General features: G+C 31.6%; 2 protein-coding genes across 2 annotated transcripts; one reads left to right on the top strand and one right to left on the bottom strand.

The window, feature by feature from the left end:
* Positions 1-13343: 13343 nt before the first annotated feature.
* Positions 13344-13769, top strand: TRIADDRAFT_23872 (uncharacterized protein; the record flags this gene model as incomplete). The annotated part of the gene is made up of 1 exon (XM_002111458.1): positions 13344-13769. The coding sequence occupies one exon, from the start codon at positions 13344-13346 to the stop codon at positions 13767-13769; it is 426 nt and encodes a 141-aa protein (XP_002111494.1).
* A 4725-nt stretch (positions 13770-18494) lies between these two features.
* On the bottom strand, positions 18495-19413 carry TRIADDRAFT_23922 (uncharacterized protein; the record flags this gene model as incomplete). Its single annotated transcript, XM_002111949.1, has 5 exons — positions 18495-18670; positions 18765-18850; positions 18924-18980; positions 19063-19211; positions 19348-19413. The coding sequence occupies 5 exons, from the start codon at positions 19411-19413 to the stop codon at positions 18495-18497; spliced, it is 534 nt and encodes a 177-aa protein (XP_002111985.1).
* Between the last annotated feature and the right edge of the window lie 1067 nt (positions 19414-20480).

Genomic DNA, 20480 nt, shown 5'->3' on the forward strand with positions numbered 1-20480 from the left:
AGAATCGCTGTAGAATCCAATGGAAATAATTGTGGATGATTGTTGCCGTCGGCTTTTAAGGCGTAAATGCCTTTAGGTGCTTCTGCTATTGTGCTGCACTAATTACTTGTACTGACTTGGGATTACTTCACTTTTGTTATTTCATCGCTGTCAGGATAGTGCTTCTCTGTTTTATCAGTTGAACAACTGATGACAGTACGCAGTTAGAGTACAGTAACAGTCGAATTCTACCGCTAATGTTTTAATGACAGTTCATGAGGACAGCCATATCAATCATTCGTTAAAAATTAGAAATTACTGTAGCAATAAACCCCTGACTACTGTATTCATTATGATGAAGAGTCATACTATAAAATACCAATACGGTACCGCGGCTGTCCGTCTAAGACACGGAGTGCAGTGGAAAGCTGTCTCTATTAAGTCAAGTACTTTTCTGTCAGCTGCGTCAAGAAGGCAGTCGTTATTTTACTGAATCACTATCTGCCATTCTAATTTAATTTCAATCGGTTATCCTTGACAAAAATTCCACTGCAATCCATAATCAGCGTACCAGTGGCATCCACTTGTGGCACACAAGAACAGATCGTCACGGATCTGTACTGTACTGTACCAGGTTGTACCACAGTGGAATGCCATACTATAGTGCGCTCCAAACACACCGTTGCTCCAAGCCTATCGTATGAGATGAGAATTTTGTTTACATCTTAAGACTGGATACCAAGGGCCAGTCGGCTGAGCTCTCTTTCCAAGCTGCTTAGTAAAAGTCATCAAGAGCGTCATACGTCAAAAAAGTGAAGCCAAGCGTGAATGACGCTACTTCCGATCACGCTCTCCAGCATGCATCAAAATGGCCGGTACTCAATCTATCTGATTGATTCATCTTCCGATAGATTCTTCCATGGGATGCTGCTCGATCCGTTTATAATCCATGGATGATTTATTATAGCAGTAAGCTTGTAAAGCGCTGGGTATTCTACTTTACCCTATTCAGTGAACCATCATAAACAAAGTTCATCTACAGAAGAATGTTGAGATTTACATGATACTCTCAAGAGGGGCATGACAAAAAAGATGACCTCTGTTAGCCTAACGTTAGCAATGTCAATAAAGGGGTAAATGTTCCAATCAAACTATATACTAATGTACAAACTCTGGTGTACTACATGCTGAGTCACTATTGAACGCTAAAATTGGCTATGTAAACATGCATATCACGAGATAAATGACTATCCAAATACAACCATTGATAAACCCTCGACAGCTATTGAATTCCATCACCACGCTAGCATACTGTAGATTGCACGGACTGTCGACCATATCCTATTCGCTGTAAATATGCTCCCATACGAGTATTAGCATTGCTTAAATATCGAAGAACAATAAACTGCATGTTTGCATCACTGACAGTAATACAGAATCGATCCTTGGTGATCAGAGCATGGCAAAGTGATTGTAAAAAAAGAATTACAATTGTAAAAAATATAATTACGTCATACCTTGGAAAGTGCAGCTTAATACGGTAATATCGAGCTCGAGAAGCCATCTTTACTAGCGTCTAGAGAACGAAAGTAACCGAGATGAATACATTCTACGGCAATCGCAAAATTCTACTCATGATACACATACGATACTTGGTGTATTACATCTTTCATTTCCATCCACCATAGGATCAATTTCTTGGGTCAAGTCATCAGATTTAGAAAATTGACATTGGTCAATAATCATGATACGAGCACAGTCTATTTCTATTGATATCCAATGATCATGATACCGAATACTTAAGCCTTCACGATCAAGCTACACTAATGATGACGATCACTGATGACATAGCGAATGGCTATAGACCCTCTTCTCCAGCCCATTCGCTTCCCTTGACTGTGTAATGTTCGTTTTCACTAATAAAAGAATGCTATGAAACGCCAATAATTCTATCGATCGTCTATTCGTACATTATGACATCTTGAACTCAACTCGAATGACTTACGCTCGCAACTGATCATGACACAGTATAAATCGAGTAGTCAAGGATGTATCAATATTGAAGAATCGTTACGGATGTAGATATCCTTTTCTCTTCCCTAGACTACAGACTTCCATATAAATTTCTACCAGACCTCATAAACGCATTTATCAATTTATGTAGGCGTTCTATCAATGAGGTCACAAGATTACTGACAACTTACTGCCAATACATATTTTCAAAGGCCTGCTGCTGATACTGCAAAATTTCTATCACATGACACAAATCGTAAGGAAAGGTATAAAAATTTCGGTTACATAGCAGAAATCATAAGGAAAAATTCAAATTTTCTTGACATTATCTACATCGTCCAAAACGTACGCTAAATAAATTCTTTAATCCGCATCGAATTACATCACATCTGTCACCAATTATAATTATATATATAATTATTATTAAAATACTATTAAAGGTCAATCCATTAAACATTTATTATTACTAGTCATCTGATTATAACAATCATCATCGATTGACTTGATAGTAAATAAATAAAAGGTGTTGTCGTAGTTGCAAGAGAAGTTCAGCTGAGGAGATTATACTATATTACGTCGAAGCTAAAGCATGCCATGTACGAATGCAAAATAGCATAATCCAATTCTAAGAAGTAAAAGTTGATATCTGCACAGCAAAAGCAATATAACTAACGAAGGCAGCCAACATTCTGATTGCAATCATAGTATAGTATATCTATGATAAACTAGCTATGATCGTGTAGAATTTATAGTACTTCAGCAGTAGGAAAATTATCATCAATATGATTTGCAAATATCCTTTTCACAGTAAAGTCAACGAATATTCTTACTACGATGATCACTACAGTATACTGTAGTAAAAGTACCTACTGCAAAACTAGCTACGATTCCACAGTATATAATTAATGCATATACACGATTATAGTATTTTAGTAGAAGGAAAGTTATCGATTAATAATGATGGTTTCCAAATATCCTTTTCAAAGAAATAATGATAATAATATTAAATATATAGGCGTAGATAGATATCTAGCTTAATCGTATTTCAACCTCCAAACAACGCGGTCAATTCTCAATATAGACTGATTTTACTATGCTTAAATTATTATGATTTAACGCAATCAAAATTTACTCAATTAAATTATCAATTTTTATTTAACAAATGTGGTATTTATTTAATCAAAAATGAAATATCTTCAAAACTTGCTGTGATATCGCGTGAAATAGAATCGACAATTGAATTTGGTACGATTTGGTAAGATTGATTTAACAAAGCATCGCGTAGGCTCTAGTAATTAAAAGAAAATCCTGCTGTTGTGTTAATATTTGCTCATATTTATAGACACGCTAACTAATTCTAGATATCTACATACTGTATTACATATTGTCCTTAGAGAATCATATGGCTGATTAGAGGCTTGGATAGCTTCCCAATTGTATGATCGAATGATAGAATCGAAAATTCTGCATTTGTAAGATTCGTAGTGAAAGTTTTACGATAGTAAGAATAAAGATTGTTAGACAGACTGTTCTTAAATTTTATTTTATTTTCACTCTTAATTCTTGCTCAATACACTGTAACACGATTAAATCAGGAGCCTTCATATCAAATTGACAATGTCGAATCGATGTGAAAATAATCTCCAATTGAATCAATATCAAATGATAATTTTCATCGTCAAGCTGAGCTAGCGCTGAAGAATTCTATAAGTTATGATATGGTTGGCATTTATCTTGCGTGGTATCAGTAGATAAAGGAAAAAAACATATTTTGATAATAATTTGATCATATTTGCAAAGAAAGGAATTAATGCTATCCACATGAGCTTAAAAGATGGTATATTTTATTTATTTCACATGGTTTACTTTACACTAATTTGGCGCTGTATCAAAAAAAAACTTAATAGAATTTTGAATTACCAGGTTTAATGAATACGTATATTCGCTTAAAATCGCCAGTAATAAAACTTTAAATCTCATTCATAAAAATCTCGCGACTAGAAAGTTGATATTGAGGGTTTTAATGGAAGATTAAAGAGATTAAAATTTCATCTAAATTATAAACAACTATAAAATACGAATGTTGTACTCATGATGATAACAATAGCTACTGGCAGATTTTAATACTAAATCTATTCATAGAGTGAAACATATTGAGCCAATACCGTAGCGAAAACAGATGAGCTATTTACATATAAACATAGCTTTTAATGATTAAAGTTGACATAAATCAAACCAGACTAAATATCGATGAATAAATGAAATAACTAACTGTAATCCATAATTTTATCTACTTATTAGTTACTATTTCATGTAGCTAATAAAATAAAAGACCGTGATATTATTATTAACTACATACTGTAGTATAGGTTATTACAACGGAAAAGGAGAAGTTTTAAAAATTCTTATAGATAAGCTGCATAACTGTTGATAGTTAAACTAATTACCATACTGAGTTCAACTTGACAATAAATAAGAATTAATCTACCTACAAATGGCACTACGATACAAAACAAGATTTAAAGCCTTGTTGATTATTTATAGGCTGACCCAAATACATACGAGAATAGCGTAGATGATTACTGGAGTAAAGAATAATATTAATCAATTTGCTATAGACTAACGAGCATGTGACGTTTTACTATATGAATGTTTATACAAGTAACATACTGTAGTATAACCACTGTACACAATAAAATAACCACTTGAATAGAAGATCGTACAATATTTATATTCGAAAATGCATTAATTTTAAATGGACATATTCCGTTTATTTTTTAATTTTTATTTGGCCCCTTCACGAGCTCATTCATTTCAATATTATTTCTATACAACCTTTCGGAGAAACTGTTAAGTAATTTACCCATCATGAGTAATTTTAAGTACTATCTTATGAACAATACCTTATTCGATATCTTCAATTAATATATTACTAAAATTATGGAAAAGATCAATTGCGCTAGAAAATTTTTTAAATTGTATATAATTCTTCCTACTATTTAAACCAGCTAAAATTATCACTTAATGGGCATGTAATGCTATTTAATCAATAACACGCTAGTGAATACTCATATGCTTTACCTATCTGAAATTGTGCATAGGTGATATATTGTCCAAATGTTTATAGCGTAAAAGTCCTGATTATCTCCGTAAGTACTCTTCTTGGCCCAATATCTCCAATCAGAATGCAACAGAAATTAATCTTAGAGATCATTATACCATGGCATGCGGCATTTTTAATGTCATTAATAAAATATTTTATAAAATTTCTTACAAGTATTGGAGTTGACTCAAATAGGTTCCAAATTCGAATTCGTTCCTCTAGTTAACGACAAAATCTATTCAATATAGTATGTGCTATCATTAAATTATAAATAAAATAATTGTCTATATTCTTCTATACGGGTATTTAAATTAAAACTGACAGCATGAGCATTTATTCCTAATACATTTTTGTCATCACGTCTTTGACCATACGATAGGCGGGCCTTGGCCAGCTCCACCCCAAAAAGTAATGGCATGTGGAGAGAAAAATGCCATGTTTATTTATTCGTTATCGTATTGACGTCGATGGAATTATGTTGACATAAATTCTACCCTCTGACTTTTTATCTCTTAGAATTATAATTGAATCATAAAGAAATGATAGAAATTAACCTAATCTAAAAAGTTTAAATTCGATTCTAACTGATTAATTACGCAAGCATTATGGGCACGATTTATTGTATCCCTAAAACTTTTTCAACCTCTTATTAGTGTGTTTGCATCATAATCTTGCGATTCATAAATTTATCTTCTATTTGTAAATACAGTAGAATAAAAAATGAATCAAAGCGAATCTTTATGGATAGTTTAAGTTGAATAATTCGATCGGAATTAACAATGATGTGGTTCGTTATAACATTCCATCAATTGATTGCCGAGTAAAATTTCGAAAAACCATCGGATACTTCGAGATCGGCATGTTTCAAACATCTATAATTTTGTTTGTTACTACATTATTGATATTGCAGATAAAAATTTTAGCGTTATACATGCTTTGATGCTTTAATAAACTAACAAACTTGATCAATTTCCTAAAATTTAATTCGATATGAACCACTGCACCTGTTGTAAAACCGGGAATTAAATATCCTGCTGGCATAAATAGATATACAATGAAATTTTATACAGAAAAGAAATTTATTTAAGTCTTATTGTGCTCTGCTATCTTTAGCTGTAATAGTACAATATCGTTCGTAAAAATTGGCAATATTTTTAAAATGCTAATAAACGAATATATATTTGACCTTCAATTATTATAATCATTTTTTGTTTTGGTAATTATTAAATTCTATTTATTATCGATAGGTAATTCAATCAATAAATATCAATCCAAAAACTCAAAAATAATATTGATACACCAAAATAGCCATATCAGATTAATTCGGTAGAATGTGTCGGTCTGGAATATAGTATAAAATACTATAAGATCTTCACGAAAATTAGGAAAGTATTCAAAAGCTTAAGCAATTATTGAGTCTAAAAATTGCAGACTCTAACAATTTGAAAAATATCGGACTAAACGTCAAATGCATCGAAATGTATATTTGTAATCCATTATTATAGTATATTCAACTATTATCGTTAAGGAATCAGTGAATAGTAAAATTATATACCGGTACTATTTGATTAGACTAACAAAATAGAATTGTCAAATTCATCTCAAAATAGATAGTGGCTAATCCTAGATTTATCTCAAGGTAAACATCTATTTCTAATAATATTTATCTATTGTACACCCATAGACCTACAAATTAATAAGCAAAACCTTAAGAAAAAAATGTCAATCGGTTAATGCGAATAAACATCTTCTTCATAATATACTGACTGCTAGCAATAATTATAATTTAAGCACACACAAACACTATCTGCCTACTAACTTTTCTATTTGTTTCAATAAAATATTATCTGAAGCTTAGATAATGTATTATATAGCCACTCCCTTAATACTTATCTATTGTATGAATAGGATCTATAAATTAATAAGTAAAAATCTAAGAAGAAAATGTAGATCAGTCAATGCAATGTTACAAGTCTTGTCAATGACCCTGGCAATAATATTTTGAATCATACATAAACACCATCCACCTCCTAGGTATTTCTATTTTCTTCCATCGAAAATATTGTCAAGAACACTGTGATATACTCTAAAAATATAAATAACAAATTAGTGTCAAGAAAACTTATCAGCCTATAACTAAACCTAGACATTGCATGCCTAGATAGGAATTACAAAACTGTATTGATGCACATAGAAACGGACACGAATCTATTATATCATTATACAGCGCGAACATCTTTACCACTATGCCAAAATTGTTTATACAACAAGATAAATTTATCAAAAATGATAAAAATTGTAGTAGACGAATATATTTATGTATTTACAATGCTCATATTGTTGTTTTCTAAAGGCCATAAAGATGTTGTAATACTCAAGTCGGTTATTTTTATGTAAAATTTTCATTGCACACAAACCGGAAGAACCACAGTTTTAAGTCAATATTAAAATAAAACCATCAGATACTTTTCTGATTAGTGTACTTAAACGAAATGCTTAAAAATAATCTCTGGAAAATTAGAAGGGGTTAACATAGTCAAATATTCAATGTTATGCTTTTTACTGCTCTAACACATTGCCTGATTAGGTGATAAAAAATTCCACTAACTTTTTCACTTCAAAATTAAGATAGGAGGTTATATTGTCAGGAATCAATCATGGAGCATTACATGAATGTAAATCGAATTTAACTGGTAGTATCAGATCGAACTTGGCCGAATTTCTTGGACTTTTTACTGTAAGAGAAGCATAGACTGGTGCAGTAATATTTAATTGTAATAATTAGATCAAACTAGAACGAATTTATCAGATTGACCATAAATTTATAAATGTCTTACGGTATGGCATTAATGGGTATACATAGCTTGCTCGTTTGATTTTATTACATCATATTCAAATGAGTTACATTGTGTAGCTGATTTTCAGCATACTGGTAGATGCATATTATATAGAGCCAAGATTATCAGATCGAATTTTAATGGATACGGTTAAATTTTGGATTCCGAAGCTTCCTTAAGGTGATATACTGTAACAATGAACAGTACTGCATCAAGCTAGTAGTACAAGGTTAAGATTTAATAATAGATATCGTTAAATCTTTGGATACTGAAGAATCCTTAAGGTAATATAATAATAATTACTGGATCAGGTTAGCATTATCTGGTCAAAGCTTAAAAGATTCACTTAGATTTCTCATGTTAAATCTATTTTAGGGTAGTATAATAATGCGTACCGTATTGAGCCGACATTAATAAATCAAATTTAAATATAATTCATAATATTTTTCATTTCAAAAGTCATATTAGTTTAACACACTAATATAAATATGTACGGTACTATATCGGGGTAATAGTATTAGACGATATTTTAATGAGTTCAGTTAAAATTTATTACTTCAATTTTTATTAGAATATATAGATTATGGAATTTAATCGTCTCCATTAAGTAGCTTGAATGAGTTGATTTATGAATTTTTACTTCACATTTTCTTTAGGATATTGTATAACTGTAGACGGATTTAGCTGTAAGGTTATTAGGTTAAACTTGAACAAATTGCATCTATTTCATTCTAAATTTTATCACGGAAAACATTATCGGTATCCTATAAAAAAAACTAAATCATCTTATACTAGATCTACCTTCAAAGTACTCTATTGCATCTCAATTGTAAAAATATCCTTTAATATTGTATTAATAGATATGATATTTTAACTGACATTATCGAGTATGACTATAGAATCTAATTTTCGCCATTAAATCGAAATCTGAACAAGTTGGCTTTCATATTACAGTATCTTTAGGGATTGAATTGCAATAGACTGCATTTTATAGTGAGATTATTAGTTCAAGTTTAGATTAATTCCCTAGAACTTTTCTTTTCAAAGTTGCTACTGAGTTTCGTATCGATACTACAGCATCTACAGGATCAACTTGCATTGCATCCAACTGTAACTATTGATCTTGTACAAAATTCCTTTACTTTTTACATTTTAAAGTTATCTATATAATGTAAGGCATCAGTGCTGTATAAGATATTAACTCGATCAAGTTATATAAGATCCGACTTTAACGAGCTCAGTTTAACTTTTATTACCAAAATTATCTTTAAATATTATAATTGTGGACATAATACTGAAGTGATGTTTGTAAGAGTAGCAGGATTCTGCAATTTAGCCACCTTTAGTCGCCTTAATCAGATCAATGTTGAGCAATTTTCTTTGAAGTTTTTATTTCAAATTATAATAAATTAACTATAACGTACGCATGTACATTATTTCGTTGATACCATCCGATTAAAGTTTGACCTATTCAATTAAATCTATTTTTTTATGTAAATGTCGCCCTAGTCCTTTATCTCAATTTAGTCCTCTGTCATCAAAATCAACATGATCTAAACTCAATAATACTCCAATTGATTATGCCAGTGTTGTAATTAATTAAAATCAAATTACTATGGACTTATTTTTAGTTTATTTTGTGGCCATATCAATGACAAATTTTAATTATTGGAAAAGCATAAGGATAAATTCTCCAGATGGCACAAACTTTTGATGTTGTCAGCAAGGACTGATTTTTATTTCCAAATATAGATTTTATTTTATATCCAATTTTTCTGCATATACGTCTTTATGTACCATAATCCCAGAGTTACGAAACAATAACTAACTCGCAATTAAATAAAGTTTTGAGCCAAATCACTCTCATGATTTGCTAATCATATATTAATAATTAGCGTCTAAAAGTATAAAGGTCGCTTTCAATTTTTACTTCAGTTCATATATTTATATCAATAGTATTAATATCATTATAACATTGGGCACCGTGTCGCTTTTATAAGATTAATGAATATTTTCATAGATCTTAGGTTTTTTATTAAATTATTAAAAGTGAATGAATGGTGTTTATGATGAATAACTACGATACTTATAAGGATGCCTGAGGTTAATGAATGATAATGCAATAATTGGTACACGTAGGAAAGTTTTTCCATTAAAGTATTTCTAAGAACAGGAAGTTTCAGAAGATGATTTAAGTCCAAATTTTATCATTAATCGAAAATTTCAGATCGACTGTGAAAAATATTAATAAAACTGTCAATTAAATTTTAATTAGTAAATTGAGTCGCATTCTAAGTTATTATAGTAGAGTACCTGTCTAGGCAAATTATACTTGTTCCAATATCGATCAAATTATTTCTAATTTGTTGACAGATTAATGACCATAATTATTTAGGGTTAGTATGTTGACTAGACTTAGCTTTCCAGGGTAATCTTTCATTTAATAAACTAGATTTTTAGTCATGATTGTGTATCACTGCTGTATTACAATCCTACTTCCAATAAAATTATTTCAAATTTACTAATCTCTCAAGTACTATTCGTTGTATCATGGATTCTTTTGTGCAAGCATCAACATAAGTTATGTGCCTTAGAATCTCTAAAATCGTTTCTTTACTTTATTCAATTTTGTATTCGAACAGTTTATTACGGTATATAACGAATTAATATAGTAGATACGGAATAAATGTACAACATTAAAGGTCTAAATTCTATATAATTCAAAAGCATAAAAGAATTACTTTTAGCTCACTTTCTCATTCCAGTTATGACGCTAGTCAAATATACGTAAATATCTATTGGATATGGTCAACTTTACTATGAAATCTATAACACAAAAATTTAAAATTACAGCTGCATACAGATAAAAGATATATCTCAGACAAGTTCTGATACCTGCCTAATATACGTAAACACCAATTGTGCTATTCAGTAAATGTAGTAGACTAGTCAATACTTTAATATTGTAAATATAAAGTATGTTGAAATTTTTAAAATAGTGCTACTCTATATCAATATCGCCTACTACCGATGATATATTTAATTATATTTGTGATGTAAGCGTATAAAATACATAAGCATTGATTGGCGCTACTTGTTTTAGTATTGCAATCATATTTTTAAATTTGAAAGTTTCAGTACATATAAATATCAATGATATAAGAAGAAGAATACAGTAACAATCTTTGATGAATTTTAATGCGATACTTATTTTTCTTCGCTGACAAGCTAAAGAACAAAAAGAGTACAAACCTTTTTATAGACATGGAATTGATGGAATCCTCAAGAGTGGATACAGCTCTATCATGACTTGAGCTGAATCGGTTGTATCTCGAAAGCATTTTATAAATTTATGAATTTAGTAGAAACTTTCCCAATACTTTATTGAAGGGAGAGCTATAGGTACATCCCTATAACTTGTGCTGAATTGGTTATATCTACAGTATAAGTATATACGAAGATATGAATTTAGGAAATAAATTTGCGGGTATTTTAACTGACTAAGAGCTGCAGGTGTAGCATAACTAGTATACCAATGTAGTTGCATCATTGGTAAATTTTTCAAAAATAGACATTGAAATTTTATAATTGAATATAAATCACGTTTACGAGCGTTAATTTATTTGACATCTTTCCTTACGATAATTATCCTGTATCTACGATAATTAACTCATTCAAAATTTTACGGTGACTTCTTGTATACAGCATATTGTATAATAAGGACTGTAGATTTTCATCATATCAATTAGTGTATTTATATTATATCAAGGAAAGAAAAAATTATCGGTAACGAAGAAAAATAGAATTGTTTTGATTTAATACGATATGGTTGTCATTAGCAATTACTTTCTATATGGTAATGTTATTGTATTCATCAGATCATTAAATTTGACCTTTCTAGGGATTAAAATGTGGCTATTTCAAAGTTGTTAGATTCAGTATATATATACGAGCTCATTTTATATAGTACCGTATGGAAGCAATTGATTATCATTAGCTGAATAGTGTTATTACCGCAAGAATGGCGATCATCTAATATAATTAATTATCGTAGTCTGTAAATACGTAAGTAGAATGGAGTGAAAAGATGAATAAGAAGATCAATTTTGAGGCGCAATCATTGTAAGCTGTCATATTATTTCAATCTTATGATATTGGCAATAGAAAACCGTCGTATCCAATGAATTGTTTATTTACCAGCTAAAAGAACAGTAAATTTCCTCTCCAAGACTTCCCCTATTTTTGTGTATTGTAAAAAGTAAATTGTCGATACTGTTAATAGTGGCGATACAGATGGCATTTATAATCGACTATAGAAATGATTTTTAACGTTTATTTGATAGAAAACAATGAAAAAATAATCATTTCTATCGCCCTATCAAGCTATTCTGTCTCTTTGCTGCCAGCAACAATCCGTAAAGGATTAATTATCAACTGTATCTTTTTGAAAAGGAGGAAAAGCCCTGTAATATCGATATCTTCTGAGGGATAGGGTATGGCACTTTATGGTAGAGGATAAAAATAGACGGTATTCTGCTCTTAGCTATGATGACTCATTAATCAAGGGCGACCATTTATCATGATCTAAATCAAAAATAGTTCGGTATAGTTAAAATTATTCATTATTTGCTTTTCTTGAAAAAATGAAAATGAATAATTATCCTCATCTCTAATCAAGTGAAAACACAAATGTGCATTATTCCTGATAAATAGCTTGTATAATTATATGGAGAAGAATAGCTGCGTTGTCAAGGATTAATCTTTAAATTAAATGACGAATAAATCCATACATACCTTATATCTTAGAATCCTATTGTATGCTTGTTATTATAATCTCATTAATAAATTGGAGCTATTCTATTGATTTGCTTGTCTAGTCTTTTAATAAAAAGTTTCTTAGTGTTTTATTGTCATAACTTTTTTTGAAGGTGAAAACTGCAATAGTATGAGAGAGAAAGTGAGAAAAATAACATTTATAAGCCTTTTATTATATCCTGTTTATAATTCTACGTACAGTATCCCTCAATCGGTGTATTCAACGTATAATTTATAATCTTTCGCCGCCACTACCACTGGAATATATTCAACATCCTAAAAGATAACCTTTTCGTTATGTAAACAGATGCCAGTCTCTTTCTCGATATAAAAGCCAAGCTGAATTGTAATATAGAAATATAGGTCAGGAAATTGTCATATTACCTAGAGGGTAAGCTTTGATCTTTTTCAATCAAGCCTGGAAATGTTACTAACACCTTGAACAACAATTTACCATGGATAAAGATTACGTGTAAAAAAATAAATGCTATCAATTTAGAAGGTATTTGAGCTCTTCCATAATCCTACAAGCTCTTAAAGAGTCGTATGGAATAATTAATTATTCAATAGATAGTTTTAATAAACGACGATAGAGAATGGCACCGAAAAAAAGGATAAGTGCAATCACTATCGGTAGATATAATTTTAGTGACGGCAGTTATTATTGTGGACAATGGGATGAGCAACGCTTAGCACAAGGATTTGGATGTTGGACTGGATTGGAAATGAAAGGAAAATTTGAAGGATATTACAAAGATGGTCTCGAAATAACCGGAGCTTACACGTGGCCTAGTGGTGAAATTTATAGCGGTCAGTGGCTTTATGGTCAACGACATGGTTCTGGCATACAAAAGTATAAAACAAGTATCTATGCTGGCTGTTGGAATCAAGGAAAACGAGATTATCTAGGAGCGATTTGGAATCGATGTGGATCCATTTACTTTGGTACATGGCAAGATGGTGAAAAAACAGGATATGGTACTGAAGCTTATTTAGATGGTAAGATGGACAGGCTAAAATAGTTGATGCATTGAAATGGTTTGTCGTCTTATGAATAAAGATAGACAAAGTAAAAATAATTGATCCGTTGAGATATTTTCCCGTGTTCCGAGAATCTATATTAATTGATCTATTGAGATATTTTCTCGTGTCCTAAGAATATATATTAATTGATCCATGGGATATTTTCTCGTCTTATGGGTAAGATAGACAGGCTAAAATAGTCGATCCATTGGGATATTTTTCTCGTATTCTGAGTATCTTATATGATTGCAAACACCATTCTACTGATTATAATTATAGTAAACCAAACTCCCCCTAAAATGATTAATAACAGCACAATACTTGAAAGACTATCGTAGCAATAGTATTATGATATTCTATCACTGATTTTTTCATTGTTAATTCAAATCTTTCAGGCTATTATCATGGCCAATTTAGCCGCGACGAGAGACATGGTTATGGTGTCCGAGTTTCATATCAAGAACAATCAATGGATATATCAGATCGAGCTTATTCGTCTTCATCGACATATCTAAGAAATTCCAGTCGATTTAAAAAGAAATTAAAGTTACGTAAAGGCATCGCTTTTGATGGTGGTAGCCTATTCTCTGCAACAAGATCCTGCAAGCAACGAAAGCTGGATGTTAAAACTAGACCTCATCTTTATGATGAAATCTTTGATATTAATTTAAAGGTACAAGATATTGATTTAAGTACTCTATACCATAAAGACAAAGCGGACTGTAAATTAAATCAACGTAAAAAGACATCGACTACACCTAAGGAAACCAGTTCTAGTTCATCTTATACCAAAACGCCGAAAATGCCTCAAACAGTTGTCCTTAATAATCATCATTCAAGCATAAGACGGTCGAAAACATTGAAGGGTAAAAACTATTATTGTAGAACGACCCATTTCGAGGTAACACCAAGGATTCGAAGTAAAAGTGAGAAGGATGTTTGTCGTAACTATAATCAAAGCAAGGAAACTTCTCCAACTGCTCATAATAGTCATACACCACCAACACCTTATCTGGCAACTTCAAACTTAGAACAACTATTAGTTAAAACGAGGGGAAAAAACAACCAAAATAACACTACGCTGCAATACCACCAACTTAGTACCGATACTGAAAATCATAATCAGCAGAATAAAGTAATCGAACAATCAATAATCAAGTATAATTTTTTTAATAAAGACAGTAACTACACTAATTGCCATAGCCATCGTGATGATAATTTAAAAGGTGTTAATCAACATGCAACTTTGAAAAATGGCATCAAAGAATTGGATTTAATGCAAAATGATAATAAACAGCTTGAAGAAATAGAGGTATCCGGGAACTTACAGGATAACCCATCTCATCATAACCCGATACTACTACAGCAAGAAAAATGCAATCCTAAATATGTACAAGCAGTAGTTATCCAAGAAGAAGGACAAGCAGGCTCTAATCAGAATTGCCAACTTGATGAAATAATAACCACACTATGCAATCAAAATTCTGCTAATAGTGCCGATAACAGTAGCCATCCTGAATGCCTTTTAGGCAAAATTAACTCTGATGTGAATGGAAGGAATAGGAAGAATAGGATCAAAAATCATTTGAAGTTAGATTTGATTGATCATAAGTTGTTTCATAATGGTGAAAAAGATCATCACGACGATCCTAATAACCGAAATTTAGCTTCACACATAAATAATGTTAATAGTAATACAGCTGTAGCAAATAGCAATGGTGACAGTAGTAAGCCGAGAAAATTAAGCTTGTATAATTCTGATGGTAGTACGGATGATGTTGACATGGACGATAATGATGATATTGGTGATATCGATGATGACGATGATGATTACGATGATATTGATGGTGGTGATTATGGTCATGATATTGGTGTTATTGATGATAGTGACGAAGAGGATGACGAAGAGGATGACGAAGAAGATGATGAAGAAGATGGTGAAAAGGATAGTCAAGAGGATAGTGAAGAGAATGGCGAAGGCGATAGCGAAGGTGGCATTGAAGACGACATTGAAGACAATAACGAAGACGATAATCCTGAAATTTATTCAGATGAGGACGAGGCTCATGACGATTATAATACCTTTAAATATGATCGAAGCCAATGTATAAGCAAAATCAATATAAGAAATGGTCTATATAGCTTTCAAAATTCCGTAAAAACTGATAATCACTCTGCTAGGGAAAGGAACAGGAATTCGACATTCCATAACAGCCATCACTGCTATCAGAATCATCGCTTCCTAAAAGGCAATGCTACCAAGATGCAACTATCTGAAAATAGTCCTAGTAGTAATCAATGCAAAAAGAGAAGCAATAATAAAGAGGACAACGATAGGAAATGCAATGGAGACGATAAGAGCGATTGGGACTTTAATCAATATGATATCGTCGAGGGTATAAAAGACTTACAAATTTATATTAATAAAAATTATCAGGAAGGCGTTAATCAGTATAGAAAGAAGAAGGAAAACAGTTGTCCATCTAGTGCAATCAAGTCATGCAAAGTATCTTATGTAACTGAAAATGATTATGAAGCTAATTCGATGGTCCATAACCGAAATGGCAGCAATAACAGTATTCAATCCTATAAAATTCGACCAAAAGATGATCGTAATAAAAGTTCGGCTAAACAAGAACGGCCTTCACATAGATCAGTTAGGGTTAGGCATTCTTCAGATGGGGATAGAAGTCGCTCAAGAACTAGCAGTAAATGTAGTAAGGTCAAAAATATGATTAAATCCGAAGTGGCTATCGATAAAAAACAGTTAGTTAAAAATTTATCCTTACAAAGTGATATCTTACGAAATTCTGAATTAATGAGTGATAGGATTGCTAATGCCTATCATGATGACGACAGTGTTATCGAAGTTTATAAAGGCCAGTGGTTTGGTGATAAAAGAAATGGCTATGGGATATGTCAAAGATCAGATGGCCCTACTTATATGGGGAGTTGGTACAATAATCAACTCTCCGGTTATGGTGAATTAATACTAAAAGATGGGACTAAACAACGAGGACTTTGGAAAGAAAATCGCTTAATTTTCTCCATTAATGATGCTACAGTATCGCATTTTCGACCTTTTCGAAATGCTAATAATAAATTAACTACAGCTCGGTTAAAAGCTAAATCTGCTGCTCGTGCCGCTGATAAGAGAGCAATTATAGCTAAAATTCGGGCCGCATTAGCTCGAGATCAAGGTGTTATTGCTAATAATGAATCGAAACGAGCTCATTTAGTAGCTGCTAGAGCTAAACAGATTGTTCAAGAACTGTATTCTCGCAAATGTAGAGGATCTGCAGTTGAAACAACCGTTTAGGGAATTCATCCAATTTCCTACTCGATAGTCATATACATCTCATTTCTATTTTATTTTGCACTATACTATAGTATATTGCAAATCTAATTTTATTCACTTTCACTTTTATTATATCTCATTGCTAAACAACTATTTAATTCCAATGAACAAGATGAAACTATGTTGAAGAAGGCGAAATTTCCTATTAGCACTGTTTTCGTGATATTTATTTTGCACACTATTTTACCTCTATCTACGATAAGTAATCTATTTTACTATCCATTGCTTACGTATACAGTACAGTATAGAAATTCTAATTGCTAAATGTGGTAAGACAAAATAAATTCCTATATATATATATATATACATATTTGCTATTTTAGGATCGGATTGCAATGATCAGTTGTATGCTATGCTATCTAAAGTATTGTTTTCATCCGCTTTGAGCTTCGGTCAAAAAATTAAATCACTAATTATTATATTGGATAGATGAAGTTTCAAATCTACCTTATATTGCATTAAAACGAAAGGTTAAATCGATGTATATTCGTATATCGAATAGTTACTTTCGTTCTGGATATGAAAGAAATACACAATTTCTATACTATTCTATGGTACTTTGGGTGCCTCGTAATTTTCATGTGATGAGAATGCTATTGCGATATAAAGCCACAAAAATGCTGCTTAAAGCATTACTGAAGAACATTTAATAAATGCATATATTACCATGATTCTGCTAGAATTATCAAACTGAACCTCATTCAAATCCTTACTTTTGTATACAGTATAGCGTAAAAGTGGATCGTCAATTTTAAGTCAAAAAAATTTTTCTCTAAATGATTAAGATGATGGATAGGAATATCTACAGTATATTGTAAGAATGCATATTTGGAGTTGACGAAACTAGCTTCCATTTTTATGCATTTATAGCATTTTATCGCTAGCTATTGAACATGATCGTAACTTACAACTACCAGGGAAGATTTAAAGAAACAATTTTGACAAATTTCAGTTTTGACTCCAGCAAGATTAAAATGACAGGATCGTTAACGATTTATTATACTTAACTGAAGAACCTACTTCAAGATAATTTGTTGATAGCAAATAAATTTGCACAAGCGTTTTGATATTAGAATTACTTCGGCTAGCCCTACCATTATACAATATTAAATTCTAGCCATCTAGTAAGATATTTTCTTAAAACTGTAATCAATCCTTTATGATGACAAAATGTTAATGGCAAAACTTTATTCGGTAACATTATCATGTCTACGAATATTCAATGGTGACGATATGCTACATAAGATGTAAGTATGTTGATGAAACCGTTTAACTTTTTTGCTTTCTGTAGTTAACATTACGATTTGACATGTTAAGAATTAACTTAGGATGGATCTGTACACTCCATTGCACAAAAGGATTAACTCTACTGCTGTTTTTGTCTGAGAGCAGCTCTTTTGCCTGTTACAGCTTGGAAACCAGAATTAATACTTGCTACAGAACGACCGGAATTACACCTTTCACATTTTAAAAAGTATAGTCTGGCTTCTTTTTGTATTATAGTATCGGGAGAGCGACAAGTATGACAAGTAACATATTCCTCTGTTAAAAAACAATATAGAATTTCATAATCAATGAACTTGGTAATAAGATTGACAATATAGCTAAATTAGGCAGTCAATAATATCCAACTTACTTATATATCTTCTTAATACATTTTCTATCTGTTTTTGTTGAAATCTCCCTTTAATAATAAGCTGGTTATTGCCATCGACTGACCCACTAGTTTTAACACAAGCAAGATTAGTTGTAGGCATCAGAAATTGTTAAAGACAATTTGGTGTAGTGCACTTACCTAGTACCTAACTCGGCTAAAAGAAATGCTAGCAAGTGCTTGGGTTGTCGATGTAAACTACGTGTAAAGTAGACAGTTGGCATTTCATCAATTTTCCAATACTAGCTGTGCATAGCAATTGCAACGATTCAAAACTTACAACTTGCAGATATCCATAAAGTTAACAAATGAAGTCTTTTTTGTACCAATACGAACAACCTGAGGTGGTCTCATAACGAATTTTCGCTTTTCACCAGCAACCATATCAGGATTTTTAGCTCTCATGATGTCGATAACACGAGTTAAAAGCTACATTTAAGAAAAATATCGTGTACGTACGATGAGAAAAAGTTTTACTTTGGCAAAATGTTCCAAGATGTTATTCTACTATCATTAAGTAAAAAGAATGTTGAATGGCTATTTTTCCGATCTCGATGACCTTTACCTCATCGTACGTGTAGTCTCTGTCGAAATTGAGCCAAGGTTCTCTTTCCTTGTCATCATCAGACATATTAATATCGTCAGTATCATCAACTGCAGGAAAAAATTGTTATGATGAGACAGTTTGTCAAGATGCATTCTTTTCAATACTAATGGGTGTTTAGTAATAAAGACTTGTTATTAAATAGAGTGGTAATGCATGCTTGAAAAGACCGATTGCGATGTACAGTGCAAAGACTGTTATAATACAAAAACTTGTATCGTTTTCTCACAAACGCTATAATTACAGGCTATAAGAGAAACAGTTGAGGTTATACATACACCTAGGCCTATCGTAATACAGTATGTTGTAATGTGTCTAGTTCATAATTGGTACAATTAATTATTGGTATCAATACCGTCAAGAGTACTATCATCTGCGTCTTCGGTAGGCAATTCGCCATCATCAGCTTTACTATCATCAAGAACACTATCCATTTCTGACTTCTAATAACAATAATGTCTTGCTTAGGATTGTAATTTTATTCTTTGAGCTTATATCATAATTATTAAAAAAGCTTTGTTGCTCTGATAGGAAACAACTTGATGTTACGGCATTATTTATTGCAGATCAAATTCATACTTATCGCTAATTACAGGTTATTTATAGTACACTTCTATACCTTCTTTTTTTTCTTTTTCTTCATTGGTAATGAAAAATCAGATTCATCAACCGTAGGCTCAGGTTCCGCTGATTCGCGTTTATCTTCATTATCCTTTAAAAATTGTTATAGAAATAATGATAGAAATAGATGGGATGATTCATAATGATAGAGTATATATCAAACATTATTTTGATGGGATCAAAAGAACCGCTTAAGATTAAGGAAATGGAGAAAAATGAATACCGCTCAAAATTACCGGTAGAGCATCTTTGACATCGTCCATATCGAAAGTTTTTGGCTTCTTTTTCTTTTTCTTCTTTTTTAGATCTAATGAAAAGCCTATACCAAAGATCAGCAGGGAGTATTAATCATGTTGGATGTACCGTTGTGCATGTTTTCAAGCAGTTTACTCTCTATGTCATTCTTCATGTTATTTTACTGGACTGTGGAGGACAAGTATAGGCTATAGGTAGAGTCAGTGTTGTAGACTGTT

Source organism: Trichoplax adhaerens, genomic scaffold (assembly GCF_000150275.1).
Source record: "Trichoplax adhaerens TRIADscaffold_4 genomic scaffold, whole genome shotgun sequence".
Taxonomy (NCBI): domain Eukaryota; kingdom Metazoa; phylum Placozoa; class Uniplacotomia; order Trichoplacea; family Trichoplacidae; genus Trichoplax; species Trichoplax adhaerens.